General features: G+C 38.3%; 1 protein-coding gene across 1 annotated transcript in view; it reads right to left on the reverse strand.

Moving 5' to 3' along the window:
• Positions 1-13,423: 13,423 nt before the first annotated feature.
• NAA16 (N(alpha)-acetyltransferase 16, NatA auxiliary subunit) overlaps positions 13,424-21,325 on the reverse strand; it is a 50,839-nt gene continuing 42,937 nt past the window's right edge. The window contains exons 14-19 of the mRNA XM_026854588.1: positions 19,892-20,085; positions 19,112-19,220; positions 18,518-18,616; positions 17,780-17,923; positions 14,581-14,678; positions 13,424-14,311 (exon numbers count right to left, since the gene is read on the reverse strand). Of these exons, the coding sequence (XP_026710389.1) occupies positions 14,111-14,311; positions 14,581-14,678; positions 17,780-17,923; positions 18,518-18,616; positions 19,112-19,220; positions 19,892-20,085 (845 nt within the window). The 3' untranslated portion in view covers positions 13,424-14,110. The remainder of the gene's footprint in view (positions 14,312-14,580; positions 14,679-17,779; positions 17,924-18,517; positions 18,617-19,111; positions 19,221-19,891; positions 20,086-21,325) is intronic.

A 21,325-nucleotide genomic window follows, 5' to 3' on the forward strand; every position in this document is an offset into this window, starting at 1 on the left:
AGGGAACAAGGAGATATGAGGGCATGACGTCAAGCGCACGAACAGGATGAACAACAATAGACACAAGGCAGAAGTACGTGACTAGGTACATAGAGCCCCAAAAGACAAGGACCTGTCTCCACAGCTGACATCAGTTCTCTTTTGCCCAAGCACCTACACATATGAACAACCCTGCTTTCCACACACATCCCCATCAAGCACTGATTATTTGGTTCCATGCTTGATTGTGCAGCAACACATGACTCAAGAGACCAAAAAAATGGTTTAGATCGAGCTTGAATATATCTGTTTTGTGAGGAATACAGGAAAAATAACCAAAAGCTACAAGTCTTCCTGTGCCCTTCCTATTATTTCTCCAAAAGATGGTCAAGCAATCTCACAGCTGTCTGTGATGGGGTGATAGGTCACATCACAGAGAAAGAGCACCTATGTAGGGGAGTGAAGCTGTACAATAAGGCTTGAGTTGTTCAGGGGGCTTGCTGCCACAAAACGGGGAACGACCTGCTCTACATCTTCCTTCTTCTGCCCCTGGCCTAGATCACCTGTATGTCTTTTGTACCAGGTTTGTCTCATCTTCTGAGCCAGTTCAACACATTAGAACAGTAGAAAACTAATCCAGTGAGACAATGAGTCATTTTCCATTGGGCTGAGTCAAATGAGCTCAGCTCATGTAGATGAGCTCCAGGGCTGATAAAAGGAGAGAGGGGATGGGGACGTGGGTAGGGGAAGAGAACAACTGCTTCCCTGTAGTGATACAAGAGTTTATCCCTGACCTTCTCTTTAAATTATCATTTTACACCCAAATTCACCATCTTCAGAATGATTTCTAGGCACACTGAAGAAATTATTCCATAAATTTCCATTCTTTACAGCCATGTGTTTGGGAATCTTCTTTCCTTGAGAAAACCTGGATTTAAAAAATCTTTCGTTATGTTTACTGATCCATAGACAAGTCTCTCAACATTTCTTCCCGTAAACTCATGTCTTCTACTCTAACTCTTTCTTTCTCCTAAGCAGTCTACGATTCCATTGAATGCAGCTGAGATTCAGCTGGTGAATTTTAATCTTCTGCATAAACCATTAGCTTATATATGAGGAAATGAAGATTGAATTTTATGCCTATCAGTTCTATGGTGTAGACCATGCATCTCCATAAATATTCTTGAAGGATGCCAACATACTCCCACTGAATTAGATGCATTTCTGCCATTGATGCCAACAGGAACAGCCCATGTCTGGCAAAATGAAGAGGTCACTTAAGCGCAGTGCCCTGAAACACTGCAGACTGACGCCTCAGACTGCTCTTGTTTATCGGTGGAAGCATCCAGTGCAACTTGTAATGTAAACCTCAGCTACTGAATCCCTCCCTTCTTCTAGGCAGCCATCCAAGGTATATTTAAAGTGAATTTCTTCTTGACCATTCGACACACTGTCTCCAGATCCTCCTCAGCTTGTGATGCAATGGTTTCCTGCTGCATTTTTAACCTCACAAACTTGTAAGCTACACAGCTATTTAAACCAACAAATCCTGCCTGTAAATATGCTTCAGGGGAAGACTTTTAAAACATTAGTAGGTAGTCTGACATAGCCGAGCTGCAAGGGCTCACAGGGTACTAGTTTTCTAAGTGAAACTTGGAGTAATTTGGGACATAAAACCTTGTGTTGCTACACCAAAGAGAATCCTAGGACTGGTTTACACAGGCATTGGTGCTGTAGGTTGACTAACTCAGTGATGTTCAAACCATGACCCAGAGATGCCTACAGATCCATGAACAACTTCTGAGGCATTCATGTAAGAGGAAAAAAGTAGACAGTCAAATTTACTGGAAGTATGTTAAAATTCACAGTACATATGCAGCCCTGTATGCACATATGCAGAAACTGGAGTGGCAGAAGGGGGGAATTTGCAAGTCAGAAACGGCTGAAAAGTTCTGGTCTAATCAATCATTTCTTTTCACCACTTCAAAGATCAAGAGTACCCCAAAATATCAATCCTGTTGAGTAAGCACCATATTCCCACAGTTCAAAGCAGACGTTTTGTGAATTCTAAGCCATCTTTTCACTGGTATTGGTGCTAGACAAAAGTCAGAGTGACAGATCCCTGCCTGTGGAAGCCACCTGGAGTTTTTAATGTATAATCTCCATGAGTCTTCTAATATTTTCCAGTCTGTGAAAATAATAATTCTTTACAAAAGTAACAGTACCAAGTGATTAATGTGGATATTTCATTTAAAACCTGGGAATGGCAAACAGAAAGCCATCATTGCAAAACTTCTAGCTGAAGAAAAGCGAGGGAACCCAACATTTAGACAGCTGTGAAGGAGAAAAATGAAAACTGCCAGAAGATGAAAAAGCACAGGTGCCAGCCAGACTGACATGCAAGGAAAACCAACTCCTTGAGCCGTGGAGCAGGAATAGACCAAACATCATCAGTATAACTTGTCTCCCTGTTCAGTGCATCACAAGCCTGCCCTCGGGATTCTCTTTTGAAGGGTGAGAGTGGTTAACACTCCAGTCTATTTTATCCTTCACGCTGCAAGTGGAATTGCCTATGTGAGTGAATTGCTAAACTTGTTCTGTAATGAGGACAGCTGCCTAATTAAATCCTGGCCAAGATGAGCCATGCATTCTACATAGCCTACCTAACCACCATCAGAGGTGTGACAACCTGCATTTGCTGACAGCCAGACTAAATACAAGCCTGTGACCTATAGCTCAATCCATGACACCAGTGGGAAGAGTGACTTACAGCAATATTATTAATCTTGAAAAACTGCCCCCCTTGCCAGAGATCTTTCACAGGACTTTCCTTCCTCTTCTTCCAACCTTTTCTGTAGACCTTAAACCTGAACTTGGATTTACTACAAACCGACGCAATTCCTTCTGTTTTTCTCTCTCCCTCTGATTGATGCACAATGAATGAAAACTCACTGAACAGCTCACTGCCATCCGTGACTGTGGCCTTGCAAGCAAAGCATGCATCTTCCTGCTGAATTCTGCCAAAACCTAAACTCACTTTCTCTGACCTATTACACTTCTAAATTTTCTGCTTGTCAAATTAACCTTCTAAATGTGAACACAATATAGCCCAGGCAGTTTTCTCTTTCTCTGTCTTTCAGTAACATGAGGAAGACGGTCTTAAGAGTTTTGAAATTATATAGCTAAATCAGTGATTTACTCTGAAACATATTTGTGGCAGTTTAGATGCAATCACTATTGTTACAGCTGAATTAAAAGACATTGAAACTGATAGGTGTCATTGTAACCTATATTGATATTGTTGGAAGGGACAGTTTAGTGTGAGCCTTGTGTCCACAGAGAGATATGCAAAACCACTCAAGAATTTGAAATTTCGGGTCAAGGGACTTTGGCTGAGCATTGCATGGGAAATGGAGAGGAGTTCAGGTAAGGAGAGGGATGGTAGTGAGTAAACAAGAGATGAGTTTCAAAATAACTCAGATTCTGTTTGGTGCCTTTTTGAGAGAAGATGAAAGGAATAGCGTCCCTTAATGGAAGGTATGTTCATGTTATCAATCTGACTTAGGACAATAGTAATTTTGATGCTGCCTTCTGGTGGTTTCAGTTTCTAAACATTTTTCTTGTGCATAAGCTGACTTTTCTTTCAGAGGAAACTTAACTGGAAGACCAGCCCAAATGTACTCCAACTCTACTGGAGATATATGGGTCCCAACCAAAGGCTTGGATCTGAAAACACAGAGATGGTCTTTGCTTGTTTGATTCTTCTGTACTCAAGAAAGTACTCTCTGCACATACTTGGTACAGAACTGCTGGAGGTACCTAGTACCACCTCTATTTCTTCTTCATATTGGTGTAATTTAAGCTAAATTTTAGCTGTTTGGATCAAAAGAGACAATTGCTGATAACCCAATTCTAGTTACATTTGCAGAAACACTTTTAATATCAACCTACTTGACAATTCTTTTTCTTCTTTTCCTCATTGGTCATGAGGTTTTTCCAATGATACCTACATTTGTTTTGCTAGTACAAAACATGGCCAAAATCCTGAGAACAGAATATCTAGGAGCAAAGCAAACTAAATGGAGTGCATTACAGAACCAAACACAAAAGATACTTGGCTGTAATATATATTACAGCCAGATTTTGGAGAACCTTGAGTTCACTAAAAATCACAGCAAAAGTTCATGTCCATCAGAAAATCCTCAAAATCCAACTGCACAGGGCATGCACTGACCATAAAGTATATAGGCAGCAGATCATAGAATCATAGAACATCTCAGGTTGGAAGAGACTGTAAGGATCATCGAGTCCAACTCCCTGCTCCTCACAGGACCTACCTAAAATGGAACCATATCACTAAGAGTATCATCCAGACACTCCATGAGCTCTGACAGGCTTGGTGCTGTGACCACTTCCCTGGGGAGCCTGTTCCAGTGACCAACCACCCTCTCAGTGAAGAACCTTTTCCTAATGTTCAATCTGAACTTCCCCTGGTGCAGCTTCATTCCATTTCCTCATATCCTATCACTGCTCACCTGAGAGAGGAGATCAGCACCTCCCCCTGCGTGCTGCCCCACCTGGGGAAGTCATAGATTGTGATAAGGTCACCCCTCAGCCTTCTCTTCTGCAAGCTGAACAAGCCAAGCAACCTCAGCTGCTCCTCCTAAGTCTTGCCCTGGAGATATTTCACCACCTTGGTTGCCCTCCTCTGATAGTAGATATCCATACATAATGCTATCGTGGCAGTAGAGAGACGCAAGAATCTCCTTTTTAGAGTGGGTTCTTGTCAGGGGTAGGAGAAACTAGACAAAACACTGCTTGAAAGCTGTACTAGTGTTTCTGGATCTTGAGATGGATGTTGTCTGGCAGTTTCTTCCCTGCATTGCAGAGAACCAGAGAACAAGCAGAAAGAAGTGGTCAAAAAGCCAGGCAGACAGCCAGAGAAATGTAAGCAAAGGGACCATGGCAGTAAATCAGGAGTGGGAGAGAGCCTGGCAGCTGGAGTGCTGTGTGGCAACTGGAAGTGAAGAAATTGCCTCATTTTGACTCCATTTTCAGGAAAACAAGGCTGTGCACATATGCGCTGCATGGGCAGATTACACACAAGGTTCTGCACAAGACAGTGAAGGAAATACTTTGTTCTTCTTCCATTAAGTTTTGCCCCAGCAGAAGTCAGCCCAAAGAGTCCAGTAGCAATACATACCACTTTAAAGGGTAATATGAAAAAAAAAAAAAAAAATTGAAAAAGCATACATATGAGTGCAATGTAACAACTTTGTTCTCTGTGTCATTAGGCTGTGGGCTCTACCTCAGGGCAAACTACTGTTTCTCCCCCTACCTGATGCTACTGCCACTACACTGGGGTTGGCATAAGTTAAAGTGCTAGACCATGAACTGGTGAAGGCGAGTTCTTTACTTTTCTGCCAGTTTTGCTTCAAAACCTTTCATGACTGCCACTCCATCAAGAAACTTGTACCATTTCAAATGCAAATGAGAAACAGTAGTTGTTTTCCACCTTTGCTCTGAATTGTTGAGAAATTGAGGAGTTAAGATGGCTGGATACTGTGCTACTTCAAAAAAATGGTAATTTTGTCAAGACAAGAAGGAATGTTGACTCAACAGTGATGATTACATACAAGAAACAAATGGAAATTTAAGGCTTAGGAGTCTTGTATTTCATGAAAAATATCTGACACACAAACCACACTGGAAACAAATGTTAAGTCTTGTGAAGTGAAACATATAAGGGAGCTCTTCTGTATTAAAATAGTAAGACACCTCTCCTAATTCATCTCCCCCATAACTAAAATAAAAGGCAGTGAAATTTTCAGGCAGTTGTATTTTACATCAATGCTATTTGCTCTGACTAAAAATTATGCATTTTGTACTGCTTCTATTGTATTTCACACAGTCACATACCTGTAGCCTGCTTGGCTCAGTCATCTTGTACTTCATATCCAGCACTGTCTGGGGACTGTCTGTTTCCAGAGCCTTAAACCTGGCCAAGAAATATAGATTGTAAATTGATGTAATTATAGTTACAATGATAACAAAATATACTTGTGGCCAAAATACCTGGCCAGAGGGATACTAACCACATCCAAAGAAAAAAGAATTTTCCTTGCCCAAGAACAATTCTCATTAGATTTTCCTGGGAACACTGAATATCATCTAGGTTTTGTGGTGTGGTTTTTATTTTTTTCTTTTTAAAAATGTACACGGGTTTCCATTTTGTCTGTTTTATTTGCCCTTGTGTGACTAAACCAATGCTTTGTTTCTTCCATGGTCCAGAAGCATTTTTCTCTTGTATTTCACCAATCTCAAGATATCCCAGACCAGTATAGTCACAAGAATAGAGGAAGTCAAGAATGGCAGGAAGGTTGTTCCCACCCACCCCAGTGAAGCACACTACAAAAGCAGGCTGAAAAATCAAGTCTTACTCTCCCTCCCATGCTCTGTCAGCTTTAAGGCAGTAGGAGACGAAAGGAGAAGCCAAGACCGCTTGTTTGCTGAAGGCATGTGGTTGCACATGTTAGAACAGAAGCAGAGCTCTTCATTTATTTGTGTTGCAGTAGTGCCAGTCATGGACCAGGACCCCATTGAGTCAGTCACCATACAAATGTGGAACAAAAGCAGTAATCCTTGAGCTTTGGTTAGCCAGTAAATCGCCCTCCTTCAAGGGATGGGGATTTGCATATTTATGGTTGGGAAATAACCATACTTTAGTTCCTTGGAGCCTCTCTTGTTAGGAGTGCACAGGGGGTTTTGGAGATGGGAAGAAAAGAATCAGTGTTTCAGTCAATGACCACATACTGCATCCCACTCCTCTCTCTGACTGAGCCAACTGCATTTCAATTTAAGAGTAATTATTAAAAGCCCGGGGTTTTCTCCATTTTTCTCAGCCTCAAATAATTTTTGTGACAAGCCATAGCAGCATCCCATCTTCCTCACAAATGAAAGTTAAGTAAACCATGCTCTAATTCTCCCAGCCAGAGGGAGGATCTGTGACAGCAACTTCTTCCATATACTCATTTTCTATTTCCAGCTTTATTTCATAAATAACAAGCTTTCAGAATTGCCCACTCCATACCGCCCAGCACTAATTTACTAGTTGTATTTCTACAGCAGAGGATTTGCATACAAAACTAGAGTCAGTGTTTACACACAAGGATAGCAGTTAAGAAAAGCCAACTGAACATAAAATACTACTGAAAACCACAGGCGTTGCCACTGTAGACACTTACAAACCCGACTTTACATATCCAGGTTTATCCTGCCATGGTATTGAAAAGCCATGTGTATTACACTGTTGTATCCAGGGTTACTTAGGCCACCAGTCTTCCTGAAAGCACACCTCAAAGAGCACACACCAACTTAATACTTAGATGGCACTGTGCCAGGCTTAGCACTGGACACACACATTCTTGTTATTAGAGCAAGTTTACAAGCCCTCAGCAAGTAGGAGTAGACAAGAGAGGGAAAGAGGCAGTCAGCAGAGATAGAAATAGGTTCTGGTTTTGGAGAAAGAGGTAGTCAGATCTCTGCAGCCAATTTGTGTCGTGTACCTGGTCATGTACCTGGTCAGGCCAGCGCTGATAAGAGGTTGACTAATAGTAAACAGCTAAATGCAGAGGCAACTTTCTTTTGATCCATTATTTCTTGCTGCCATTTCCCCAATGCCCTCCCCAACTTCTGCTCCTCACAGATGGCCAGTATTGTGAGACTGTCCATGAAACACGTTAGGAAGAACCATGCATGGCCATAGCCAGGCTCTATTTAAGGAAACCCAGAAGGAGCATAGTTTCTTCCAGAAAAAATACTTCAGAAAAAAAAAAAAAAAAAAAAGAGAAGAGTAATTTGTACCTTCCATGAATTGAAGTCCATAAACAAAATATTCATAGCCTGATACAACTATGTGTGGGCTGCTACTCCAATACTTGATTATACAGCACTGTCTTTTCACTACCCACATAGGATTGGTAGATAAGCAACCTACATTTATCAGGTTAGGTTCCTGCTAAGCTGTTGATTTGAATCTGTTCACAGAAGTGAACAACAAGTGCCAGAGCCTGAAGTAGCAGCAGAAGTGTAGAAGTACAGTGGGGAGAAGACAAGAAACTTTTAAAAATAAATTGTTAGATAAGCTAAAGAAATTCTGTGGATCTACATCTTTCAGCACAATGTGTTACAGTTGATGTGGCATATCAGAAGCTAAAAGGATAAATCCTTGCAGATCTGAGTATTGAAATAACTATTTTTAGATGTCTGGTATCCCAAGACAGTCCTGGAAATACCATGTATTTCCTTCTCCCGCCTTACTGCATACCTAAAATAACTCCAGGACCTCTCAAAACCTGAACCTCCTCTTTAGCGTTAACAGCATGTTCTCAAATACTTTGTCTAGACTTCAAATACGTTCAAGCAGTTAAGTCTGGGTGGTGAACAGACAACATATTTAGTCCATGATAAATTAACTGGAGCGAAGGCTAATCTTCAAGGCCCGTACCTTTTGCCTCTCTTCAACAGCCCAAGGAGAGCAAGGCGGGAAGCGAGTTGACTGACGCTTTCTGCATAGGAAACGGGATCTCCCAAAAGGTGCTTCTGACCACCTGTGGGTTCAGGTATCTTCTCCCAGTGTCTCTGTTCTCAGCTAGTATGAAATAAACCCATGCAACTATGCTCTCAACTCCAGAATTCCAAATCAGTGACTACAGAGAGCTGGGATATTCCGCATACGAGTCTAATCCAGCCATTTAAGGATATACAAAACACCAATGACCTCTCTCTGCTGCCTGAAAGAAAAAAAGATGAACATCGTCCTGTGCTCTTACTACAAAACCAGGAAACACCTGAAAATGAACAAGGCTGCAGCCTTTTAAGACTATCAAAGTATTCTGGATGCAAGACTTCCCTCTAGTGGAAAATCCATGAACTGACCACTTTTCCTTCACACCTGCAGTTCAGCCATAAAAGAGCAAATGCGAAGGTACATATAATGTTGCTGTTAAAACAGTAAGTGGCAATGTATTCCCAAATGAAAACATGATTATGCTTGCATATTTTGTGTCAAAAGCTTAACCTCTTCCTAGCTGAGGGACTCATTATTTAGGAAAGCCGGAAATGCCAAAGCTGAAGAGATGTGAAAGACTGCCCCTTCCACCATAATTGCTAATTCAGGACTAAACTTTGGTTATCCATATGAGTATCAGGTACAAGATTTTACATTAAGGCCTGGGCTTTTGGAACAAGCTTCTTCCCTTTGATGAGAAGTTTGTTGGCCTTGGGGAATGCCTACCTACCCACTTGTGGGAACAGGTGAAGGAAAGAGAGGGCACTGATATGAGATGGCAGAAGTGCTGCAGGACCTTACATGAGACTGGATGCTGGGTCAACGAGTTCTTGTGATGTTTATGTTGTTAACACAGTATTTGGTTTGTGCAGGGATAAGCAATAGTGATTTACAAAAGAAACTCACAATAAAACAGCTGAAAACAAAAGGTTTTCAAAGATCCACAAAACAAAGGCAGGTAAGTATAATTTATATAAATTAAGATTAATGCATCAATAGTTTCACATTCGGACAATGTAAGGCATTCTGAAGGTTTTACTAAGATTGGTAATGAGCAAATGAAACCTACCTAACATATATACACACACATACCACAGCAGAATACTTAATCATATAGGTGCTCTATGAGGGCAGAGCTGCACAACATCTATTGTAGATGACAGCAAATGCACCTAACACAAGTTCATGTCAGAATGGTGCCCATTCCTCTGTTGTTACACACTGAAGTTAGTGATATACTTAAGAAGCACTGCTGCTACTACTTTTCCAGCTCTTCAGAAAACCTTTTCACAGGCCTCAAGGAAGGGCACAGCCCCAGCTGCAGCAGATGTGGACTGAGATGCCCAGCCATAAGGGCAGGTTCCTGCCACCAAAAGAGGTGCAGCATTTTTGATACCCAGCTAGTCACCGTGGATAAATCCCAAGCAACAATTGCTCATATGTTTCCATCTGCTGGTGGTGAACCCAAGGAAGAGGCACATACACAGCCCTGCCACCTGCTCGCATTGCAAATGAAGATGAACTGGCCTGTCTCACATTGTTCCTTATGCCGCTGCATTCCCTCCGCTAGTTCTGGCAATTATCTGATAAATCCATTTCATTAACCACCAGAAATTAGACCAGTCAAAAACCAAAGTGAAATGCTTCTGTCAGTTCAACAAGCTGAATTAGCTTTTCACTAAACAATGCCCTGAACTATCTAACACTGCCAGGCATGTTGAGATAAGCAAGGTCCTGCATTCTGCAGGAATCCTTTTGCTAGACAGCTGCTGCATCTGCATGCTTCCTTCTGCCTGGACAGCAAACCCCACCTTAAGGTACCTGCAGGTTATTAGGGCACAAATCATGCCATACCCACCTGGAACAAAGATTAAATTTGAAGCAGGTTGTGAGAATACATTGCAAGATTATGAAACATTTGAATATGGTATTGATAAAAACCAACTGATAAAAAATTGTAGTGATATATTGATAAATATGTATTTATAAATTGATAAAGTATGTTCTTGTTAATCTGTTAAATATAAAAACGCTAATCTGCCAAAGTAAAAGAGTATCATCTTCTTGATTAGTCAGAGGTTTCTTTTTGTTAAAAAAGGGTAAAAACACTCAAGCATGTTACAAGACCTGGAATTTTTATTGGTCTTGAGAAATTCTAGACTTCTCAGGTTTGAATTAGGAACAAGACTTAGCTATAGCTCCAGTTGTAGATGATCTCGGCTTCACTTCCTACACTGGCCAGTTCTTATCAGAACCACTGCTACAATCAAACAACACTTCACCAGTTCCTCCCACAAAGACTGTCTCCAACTGAAAAATGCCATCTCTTAATAGCTCCATTGACACAGGTCTGCTTGTGGGTGGCCACAGAACCATCTTAAAGCAACTTACTTTGGGGCTGATGAAACTGCTGCCTTGCTCTTTATGTGTTAATTGAGGCCAGGGCAGAGTTACAGAAGGAAGGTGAGGTGTAGCATAAATAGGTCAGTCCTTCTACCTCCCTGTGTGTCAGTGGAAGAGGTAGTGCTGAAAACAGGAAATACCCTACAATCTTGGCCTCGGATATTTTCAGCTAGCTTCATTTGAGAGAAGATAGCCAGTCTCAGATTTGAGACCCAAGATCAGGTATAAGGTACAGCTGTGCTGGGGCAAAGGAAAGGTGAGGGTCTTCAACCTCAGAGTTGCCCCCAGAAGCTGCCTCGATCAGGACTGTCCACAAATGCTTGATGCAGCCAAGCAGTCATTCTGATGCCAATGGACTGATAAAAGAGAAGCTAACTCCTGGGATGTCACATTTGCTAGAGGAAGAAAAAAGTTAAGGGATGGGAGAGTGGAACAAGAATGACTATGATTGTCAAAGTGGATTAAATTATTCTGAGATGACAAATTACAGAGGAAAAATAAGTGATGAAGAAAACAAGAATCAAAAAGACAGTATGAGAGAGTAGAGCTAGGCCAGCTGATTACCTTCTCAAGTTTAAACATTGAAATGTGAAGCAATCATTCTATGACATGCAGACTCTGCTAGCATTTGTGTATTATAGCACATTTCCTCTGTGACAACTTAACAGGCCTGTTAAGTTTGATGCCTTTTTAAATTCACATTACTAAAGAGACATCAAATCTTTTCGGAATAGTTTAAAGAAAAACACCTTTCTTTGACATCTGTTGTCCATTATTTTTATCCTTCCCATACTACCCTGCTCACTCTTTCCAACAGTCTACAGGATTGCCAAGCATCTATTATCCCAAGCAGTTCACACCAGCAATGACAGCCCTGAAGAAAACTCAGCAGTTTATGCCTCCAGTGGTTAAGAGAAAAGCAAACCAAACACTGTGTGATAGAAGACTTGATTTTTGTATTTTCAGAATTATTGTCAGTCTAGAAATCAAAATTATTTATTTCTCAAGGAATAAACTGCTGAAAAAAAACCCAGGTATTTTTGCTCAAGTCTGATTTAAAGTGTCAAGCTAAACAGATACCAGAGAACTGGATTAGCACTCTTATAAGTACCTCAGCCTTCTTTTGAAGGCCTGAATTAGATCTCTAGTAATGCAAGTGTCATCACTACAAAAGACAGAAGACCACTGTTCCACTTCATGTCTTCACTTTATGTGGGCTGATAAAGTGCTTCTAAAAGGTACTGCCGAGCTAGAACAATCCCACTACTGTCAACTACCTCTCCCTGCTTGAGACATCTTTGAGCAAGTTGTTCCACAGCAAATAGCACATGGTGAATACGTAAGACAAGACCACATTGCCATATTTCTCAGGGTAGTATGTTACTACATAGATACACACGTATCAATGTGCTAAATGATTTTTTTTTTCCTTGACTGCTTAGATTTCCCATTAAACCAGTGAATGTTGTAACTAAATGGAAAAAATGTAATGAATGTGATGGGCTGAAGTTTGGTGTCATGTAAAAATTCCAAACCCAAGGCAAGTGTGTACAAAATAATTTATTACAGCATAACATATGTTGGCAATATTTTACAGAGAGTTTTCCATTCAACAATTTTGAATCTAAACAGATGACACACAAAGGAGAATTTTAATTAGAACAGTTTATTTGTCTTGATAAAATCCCCTCTTTGTGAACTTCTATTTGCCTTTGAGGGGCTAGTTAATATTACTGAAATTATTTACATTGCAGTGAAATAAAAATAAACCAAGATTGAATGATTCCATTACAGTTTCCAGAAAACCGATTTTCTGTACAAGCCACAGTATAGTTATGTTTTGATAGCAGTTCTTATAGAATGTAAAGCTGTCATGTAGCCATTTTGACCAGCAATACTATGCTTTAAATAGGTATAATGAATTCAGACTTCCATTTTGATGTGTTGTATGTTTAATAGTTAATGCACCAGAATACAAAGTAATAAAAAGTTTCATTACGATTTGCAGTCAGCCTCTTTGTGCTCCCTTACATAGTTTTTAAATGTAAAACATACTCCTCATACTATCTGCTTTGCAGTACCTAAAGCAATAGTATTTAGCCATGAGAAGTACTGGAGTATTGGCCGTAAGTGGACAGCTACCACTTTAATGGAGGCAATACAGTAAACTTACCAGTGAGTTTTTATGATGTAGAGAAGAACTGTATTCCCCATTACTGTACCTTCTGCATTTGCCCAAAATTGGAGCAGCTTTTTCAACTTAAGCGTCAATAGGTGAACAGATGGGGAGAAACCAGAAAAGGAGGAAGGGGAAGATGGAACAAATGACAAACAACAGTATCAAATTCATTATGTTTTCACAGGGAATTGCTTCAGGATACTCAAACTTACAAATGTTAAACTGACCATAAACTTAAGGAAACAATAGCTATGGAACACAAGGTAGATAGAATAGTTTTCAAAAAGCCTTAGTTTTTTTTGGTTTGGGTTTTTTTTGCTAATTTTTTTACACAAACCTAATCTTCATATCCATCAACACTGGTTCCATATAAGACACACACCTGACAAAAACATGCAACCCCCCAATGCTTTCCTTGTCACTGTGCTTCAAAAGAAACCAAACTGACCCAAGGTAAGATAAAATAAACCAAAACAAACCACCAAACCAAACCCAGAAAAAAACTCTAAAGAACAGTAATAGATGAAGAGGGCAATTCAAGCAGCACTTCTCTCTTCATCTGCTAAAAACGCTCAAATGATAATTTATTAACAAGATATGATCACATTTATCTGTATATGTAACAACACTTATGTGAAAGAAGTCTTTAACATCCATATTTTTTGTGAGGGAGGGCTGATGGATTATTAAAAGGCTTAAAACTGTACAAGTATAAACATGAAAAATGCTGATTAAGGATAATGTTTACATAAATATTGGCAGTTTTTGTTGGGAGAAAAAAATAACTAATAGCATACTCCATTTCATTTAACTATCCAAATATTTTTTTTTTTATATCTGTTTAAGATATTAAAATACAACCTGGAAAAGTAACCCTGATCTGTATCCAGCCAGCATGTAATGAGAGTCAAGAGTTTTGTATACATGTGTGCATGTAGGTATACACACACACACACACACAGAGGGTTGCACACACTACTTCAAATTTCATTAGACAGCAAATCATGGTTAATGGCTGTATGATTCACAGGTGCAATGCTGCTATCGTCCTCGTTTGTGGCAGGCATAAAGGCAGACGTAAAAGGAAACAGTTTATGACATGCTGCTTGATATTCTTCACATTGAGTGTGGCAGCTTCCAAAACTGCCATCAAGCAGTGCCTCAAAAACCTTTGTTAATGTCTAAAGAAACAAAAGTAACAGTTAATAAGTGTGATTTATAATTAGTTTATTACTAAGATGTACTGTTAAACAATACTAATCTGAGCAAACACAGGTTCTCTATTGGTATTCAGATATCTTAGTTACTTAGGGATAAAGAATCTGAAACCCTGTTCTTTCAAATAATATTAAATCATCATGAAGCACGTACATTATCTTGCAGTTAAGTACACATTATTTAAGATCCCAGACATTTTTTAGTCCCAGACTTTAAATACTGTATCTTTTACCTTCACATTTCTGTCTCTCATGTTTTTATCCAATCTAGTAGCAACAGCAATTGCTTTTTCTTGTCTTGATTTGTCCAAAAAATACATCATCTTTGCACCTATCACAAGAACGAACACAACATTTAGATAGTAGCATTTCTAAATGCAATACCACGTATACACTCAGAATCAGAAAACTTATAAATCCATGTGAACGAGGACTTTAATAAACCATGTTTAATAAACCATGTTTTCCCCCCTTATTTATAAAACTAAAGAAATTTTGAAACTTATTAGAAGTATAAAGTAACACACAAGATCTGCTTCTACAAAAGTGAAATGCCTCAACTTTACTGAAGACCAACCAGTCAAGAAATACACATAAAGAGTATGTTGATGACTAAGCCCTTCAAATCAGCAGGCTAAACGAGATGTATATAAATGTAGAAGTGAGTAAAAAGACATTTCCTCAGAGCTGCTCTGAATTCTTTTGAAAAAGTACTGGAGATAAATGAACAATAAACAGTTGTAGAACACAATCCAGAAGAAATTCGGACTAGTATATGCCCGTATGGCAGAAAGGCGAAGCTGCACTACTAACCTAGAGCTGCGTGAAACAGCTTTAGGTGTACAAGGAAAGCGTAATACAAGTTTGGTGCTTTACCTGGATTAGACTACACTGGTGAGAAGACAGATGTGGCCCAAGAAACTGCATAGTTATATAATGCAACAAAGAATTCATCAAAACTGGTCTGAGCATCTCTGCCAAATACTGTGATGTTCCTTATATCATAGATGCCTTAATTTAAAACCTCATCTTAATGAACATGTAGGCATTTTATATACTCTCCTTTTTCCCAAATACAAAGTCCAGGTACAGCTCACTACATAATCTACTACAAAGAACAAAGTTTAAGAAATCTTTTTACTGAAAAAGTTGAAAACCCACATTCTGAGTGTATTGCCTGCTCTTGCTCAACTCATTAATCATTAAATTTATCATTGTCAAAAAAGTTAAACCCAACCTAGTTGCATTTGTTTAAACTCAGGGAGGCTACGATAGAGAAATTAAAAAGGGATTAAAATTCTGCTTATAATTTTATCAGTAATCATTTCAAACTAAGAAAACACTAATTTGTACTCTCAGACTTACAGTTTAGGTCTTTTAGATCTTTACATTTTCAAACTTGAATTAAAGATAACAGTTTAAGAAGTTATAAATTGCACAGTACGTCAATTGCTTCAAACCTGTTTCATTGTAAACAGAAAACTGACAACTGGGTCAAGACCTAAAACTACTGACAACTCCTAATTGCACTTAAAAATCCTAATCCCACATTTTTTCCTATTGCCTGTAAATTGATACACTGTTAGATCACAGTAATTGATGTACCCTAACATCTATTGGTTGACACTAAGGAACTTCTACACATTTAAGCCCCTGTCCTTGTTTCAGCTGGGATAGAGTTAATTTTCTTCCTAGTAGCTGGTACAGTACTATCTGAGACTTAGTGTGAGAAGAATGTTGATAGCAACAACTAAAATATCAGTGAGTTAAGTAGAGCTTATCCTAAGTTAAGGATTTTTCAGTTTCCCATGCTCTGCCAGGAAGCAAGTATATAAGAAACTGGGAGGGGGCACAGCCAGGACAGCTGACCCAAACTAGCCATGGGGATATTCTATACCATAAAAAGTCATGCTCAGTATATAAACTGGGGGCAGTTGGCCAGATCACTGCTCAGGCATTGCTCACTGGCAGTCAGCAACTGCACTTGTCCTCTCTTGGGTTTTAACTCTCTTTTATTATATTCCTTTTCATTACAAATATTATTATTATACTTTGTTATTTTAGTTTTGTTATTAAACTGTTCTTATCTCAACTCACAATTTTTAAGTTTCTTTCAATTCTTCTCACCATTGCACTGGAAGAGGTGAAGACTGAGGGAGCTGCTGCGTGGTGCTTAGTTGCTGGCTAGGGTTAAACCACAACAGCCTCTCACCTCCACTAAATATGAAGAGACTCACCTTCTCCAAAGGGGTCCCTGACATCTTTCTAACACAGATGCCACCACTGTCAATGATCTAACTTGGGTTCTTCTCAAAGGTACTAGAGATGCAGACAGTGTGAAGCCAAACTCGGAAGTACAACAGTCTTAGCCTGTATAATTACTATGACGAAGTGACTATACCGTTTGCCATAACAACGGAGGACCAGAAAGTAGAACCTGGAAAACATCCAGTTAGATGCCCAACAATGACAAGAGTGGAAGAACACATCTGTATCAGGAGAAACTGCCTGCTGACATACTTGTAAGTTGACTTCCCAAATCTTTAGCCTGCTCACAGTAAAGGGGAGCAAGTATTTCCCTCAAGATACTGTCCTGAAACAGGTATCTTTCAATGGCCTTTAACTCTGGGGTTAAGATACCTAACCTTCCTTTACAACAAACAATCCATCCTCTCAAGCTAACTTTCTTCAGTGATTCTGGACAGACCCTGGCTAACCTTTACAAACCAGGTGAAATTAGTACTAAGTACTTTAAGTGCCTGATAAATCTACACTTACTTTTGCTTCCTAACTGCTGGAGAGGTGCTTTGTTTTCTCCTCTACTAGCTTCACAGGTGACATCAATTTTTATTCCAAAACTTTCTGTAGTCAGCAGACATGAGAAATTTAAATTCCAACTTCCTTTAACTTAACTCCAGCAGCTACTTGTAGCTCTTCTATACAGAGTGTAAGATTATCCTATTTCAACATGTTCATTGTTGAGCATGAAGCAGAAAAGCAAAAAGTAGGGTAATGAGTTTGTCATGGTATTTTTATTGATGCTGTTGCTATGTGACAAAGCTATGAGTAGGAACAGAAACATTCCAGCTGATAAGAAAACATGGAAAAGCACTGCTTCTGATATATAAGATTTTGTTTTACATTTTCTAATCATTTCAAAATTAGAAGCTGCAACAGGAGGAATGACAGTGCTTCCATACTTGAATACCTGTGGTGGTTTGATCACACTTTTTGGAGGCAAGAAGCAGGTTCCTTACATATCTAATAAAGTGAATGAGGATTTTAACATCATAAAAGCAGGCAGAAAAAAACCAATTTCGTTAATTTCTGACTCATTGGAATTTATTATGAATCACTGATTGCAGATAAAGATTGTGGATTTAAATTGCTTAAATCATCCGGTTTTAAAGAGCATCAAAAAGTTAAACAAACCTGACAGTTGGTGCTGAATGGAGGTAGCATTGTGTTTGAGAAATTCTTCATTAAAACTTTCCAAGTTTTTATTAACAAAGATTTTCTGCATTTCTTGAGTTAGGACCTTGCTCACAATTTCTGGGAGGTTACTATGGTCAGATACTAGAAGGGGGAAGGTAAGAGGGAGAAAAGCAAAAGCGCCATTTAAACAACTACGGAAAACAGTGTGAACCATAAACATCACTACTAAACATGAATATCACATTTTAAAAATTTGGGCACAGAAACACATACAAATTTCAGTTAAAAACAGGTCAACACAAGCATTACTAATGCAGTTATAGATAGAACATTCATAAAGGGTGCTCTTTCACGTAAACTTTCTGTTGCAAGTTCACAATGTGTACTTTGCTTCAGTCAGAACCTTTGTCCCATTACCTGCTACTTGTTTTCTTAAAACTTAAGAATTTCAAGGATTTAGAACACCTACTGTTCTGTGATATCTAGCCAGAATGAGTTATTTGGTCGACCCGGTGGATTACTGGAGAAAGGAGTATAATATAATACATACACAGTACCCTGCAGAGGACAATCTGTGTTTTCTTGTGTATTACCATAGAAAACATAATTTAGTTTTGTTTTTCTTCATATCCGTTTCAAGAGTATTTATATATTAAAAAAATATGTAGTTATGTCCTTTGTACAATATAATTTCCTTCGTCTTTATACAGACATACGTACTTCCTATACACATACCAGCTTTAGAGAATTTAATCAAGCACTCATGTAGCCATGGGTTATTACTGTTGATAGCAAACGCTCTTTTGACAGACTGTAACATTAACAGAAACTTTCCTGTGGGAAGGAGAAAAATAAAAGCATACTGTGATTAAGAATACAGAACTTATTCTCTTTATATCAACTACTGTTTTCTTTAGTAAATCTAGTACAAACATTAGAAACATCAATGCCTACACAGAATTAGAAAGGAGATTTATTTTTCCCATCCAAATTGCTTAATTAAATAGAAGTGTCTGCGCTCAAACCCTGGCAACACTGCATAGATGTTATTATCTGTTTGGCTTTGTTTTCCCCTAGATAATTAAACATCCACTACAAATATCTTTCTACAGTATTTATTAATGTATACTACAACTTACTTTGCTATTAGCTTTTGTTTTAAGGGCGACTAAATTCTATTTCTCCTATTATTACTGGCATATAGCGCAAACCCCAGCTTCATTCAAGCAAGTATCTATTCCAGACCATTTAGGCTACATTCAGATAATGTAAGCTGCAGTGAAGGGTTAAAATTTTGTAGGGCAAAAATAAAATTATACAGTACTTTACCTTTTCTAAAGTATATTTCAAATGCTAGTAAGTGTGTTTCTATGTCATCTCCAATAAGATTCTTAAGTGGTATAAGGAACTTAATGGCTTCTTCTAGTGGATTTTCTACCTGTTTTAATAAAAACATAGCATAATTTAAAGTTGAAAATAAATGTCAGATAAAACATCAAGGGTAGTTTCTGTTATTCAGAGCTTTTAAATAATCAGAGGCCAAAGGTGAACTGTAGATAGCTGTCTAAACTGAATCACAACACTTATTTGAAGAGCAAGATTTAAAAGTGTTTACTCATGATTTCATGTTGACAAAGACAACACTGCATAAGCAGTGCCAGAGTTACCAATGTACTCAGTGTTGTAATTTAGCATTTAAGACAAATTAAATACGATTACCTTAGTCAACAAGCCTAAACTTCTGTAGTTACTGTGATAAATGAAATAGTTCTTTTTGCTGAAATACTGGCTCACATCTTTTCTCTATTGACTGTATGAAAAGCAGAGTTCTTCAGGCAAGAACCACCTTTTTGTTCAGTATGTATTTAATGAAGGATGGCCTACTACTTGAGCAAAAAAATTAAAGTAATAATACTATTAATACAGAACTTTGATTTATTAGAGGAAAATTATTATTTTAGTGTAAATAGAGATGGACTACAAAAAAGTATCTCTGCACGCAAGAATGATTTTATAAAAACCTGGATTCTTTCAGGAGAACCTGATAGTAATCCCATATTATAGGCTTTTTATGATAACATGTAAGTTTAACATAAAAACCATGCTAACCCTTTCTAGTTTTTCAGGAACTAGCTCTTCTCTAGGTCCACTAGTTTCTTCCTCCTCTTCATCTCGCTTTTTCTTTTGATTTTTTTGTTGTCGCTCTCTTTCTGCATGTTTTCTTTCCTCTTCAAGTTTTGCTTTCTTCTGTGCTCTTCTTTGCTTGCTAAGCATTTTCTTCAATTCTTTGGCTGAGAGATTTTCTACAGATTAAGATAAAAGATAACTTATATTAACGGAGTAGTTAATTAAAAATCTTGTTTCTCTCCAACAACACGAAGACATGCCATTACAGTCCTCCCCATATCAAAACAGCACACTTTCAGGGTGATTTCCATAAATGTTGGCACTTGCAGACTATCATCATTCTATAGTCCAACATTACTACTGGATTACTATTTATAGCATAACACAACACATGATCTTGCTTATTTTCTCTTACATAGTTGTTAGAGAAACTTCAACTATTTGAAAGGTTAATAACTACATAAAGTTGTTGCTTCCATGGCAAGTTTTACCTTAGAAAACAGACAATGGTTTTCAAGGGTAACACTAAACTCTTACATTAACTGCAGCTCAGCTTCCTTCTAATGCTAACTATAAACAACCAGCCAGATTTACACTCCATCTTAAAACAAGGTTGTTATCTTTCATTAAAGCATCTGTACACTATAGTGTCACAGTAATTGCACTGATTTTCTGCAAATGTCACTCAATAGCTAAATGGATGTAAGCAAAAACTGACGTAGTTTGGAATAAAAGGTAAAATATTCTGGTATGTATTAGCAGGACCATTATATGAATCTTCAGTCTGCTTGCTGTGTTCAGATTTTTGGACTGGACTAGCATTTAGATAAACCAAGAAGGCTTAACAGTTGCATGAAAAGCAGAACACATTATATACAGAAATAAATCAAAATTCTAAGAAAAAAGATACGAGTTGAACTATGCTGTGAAATGTTCCTCTTTTAATATGTACTTCATAACACATAAGTAGATATGGATAAGACTTATTATTCACCTCTGAACTAAAGGTAAGATTGTACTGGCAAAATTAAGTGGCATTTTTAGTTTGGTTAAAACTTTTCCATGTCAAACATGCTTCCCTTTGCAAAAAAGCTAGACATGAATTTCATCCCTTCATTCAACAGCCACTGCAGTGCTGACAATAGCTGCAATTCCACAAAAGGAGAAGCAACTATTTCTCATCTAAAAGGAAAAAAACCTCATAACTCAATTTGTCATTGAATCCTCAGATTTCCAAACCACACCCCACTGGTTTCCTAAGAAAGTCTGCTCTTCATTTAATGCTAGTTTTAAGTAGTTTCCTAAATGTATTAATTATGCTAATACACACTTATCCATGTATTCATTAGTCCTACAGTCACATGAAGAATAACACAAGTAATGCATTGGTAACTAGTATTAGTATGTAACAAATTA

The sequence above is a fragment of the Athene cunicularia genome, assembly GCF_003259725.1.
Source record: "Athene cunicularia isolate RWA chromosome 1 unlocalized genomic scaffold, athCun1 chr1_part1, whole genome shotgun sequence".
In the NCBI taxonomy this organism is placed as follows: Eukaryota; Metazoa; Chordata; class Aves; order Strigiformes; family Strigidae; genus Athene; species Athene cunicularia.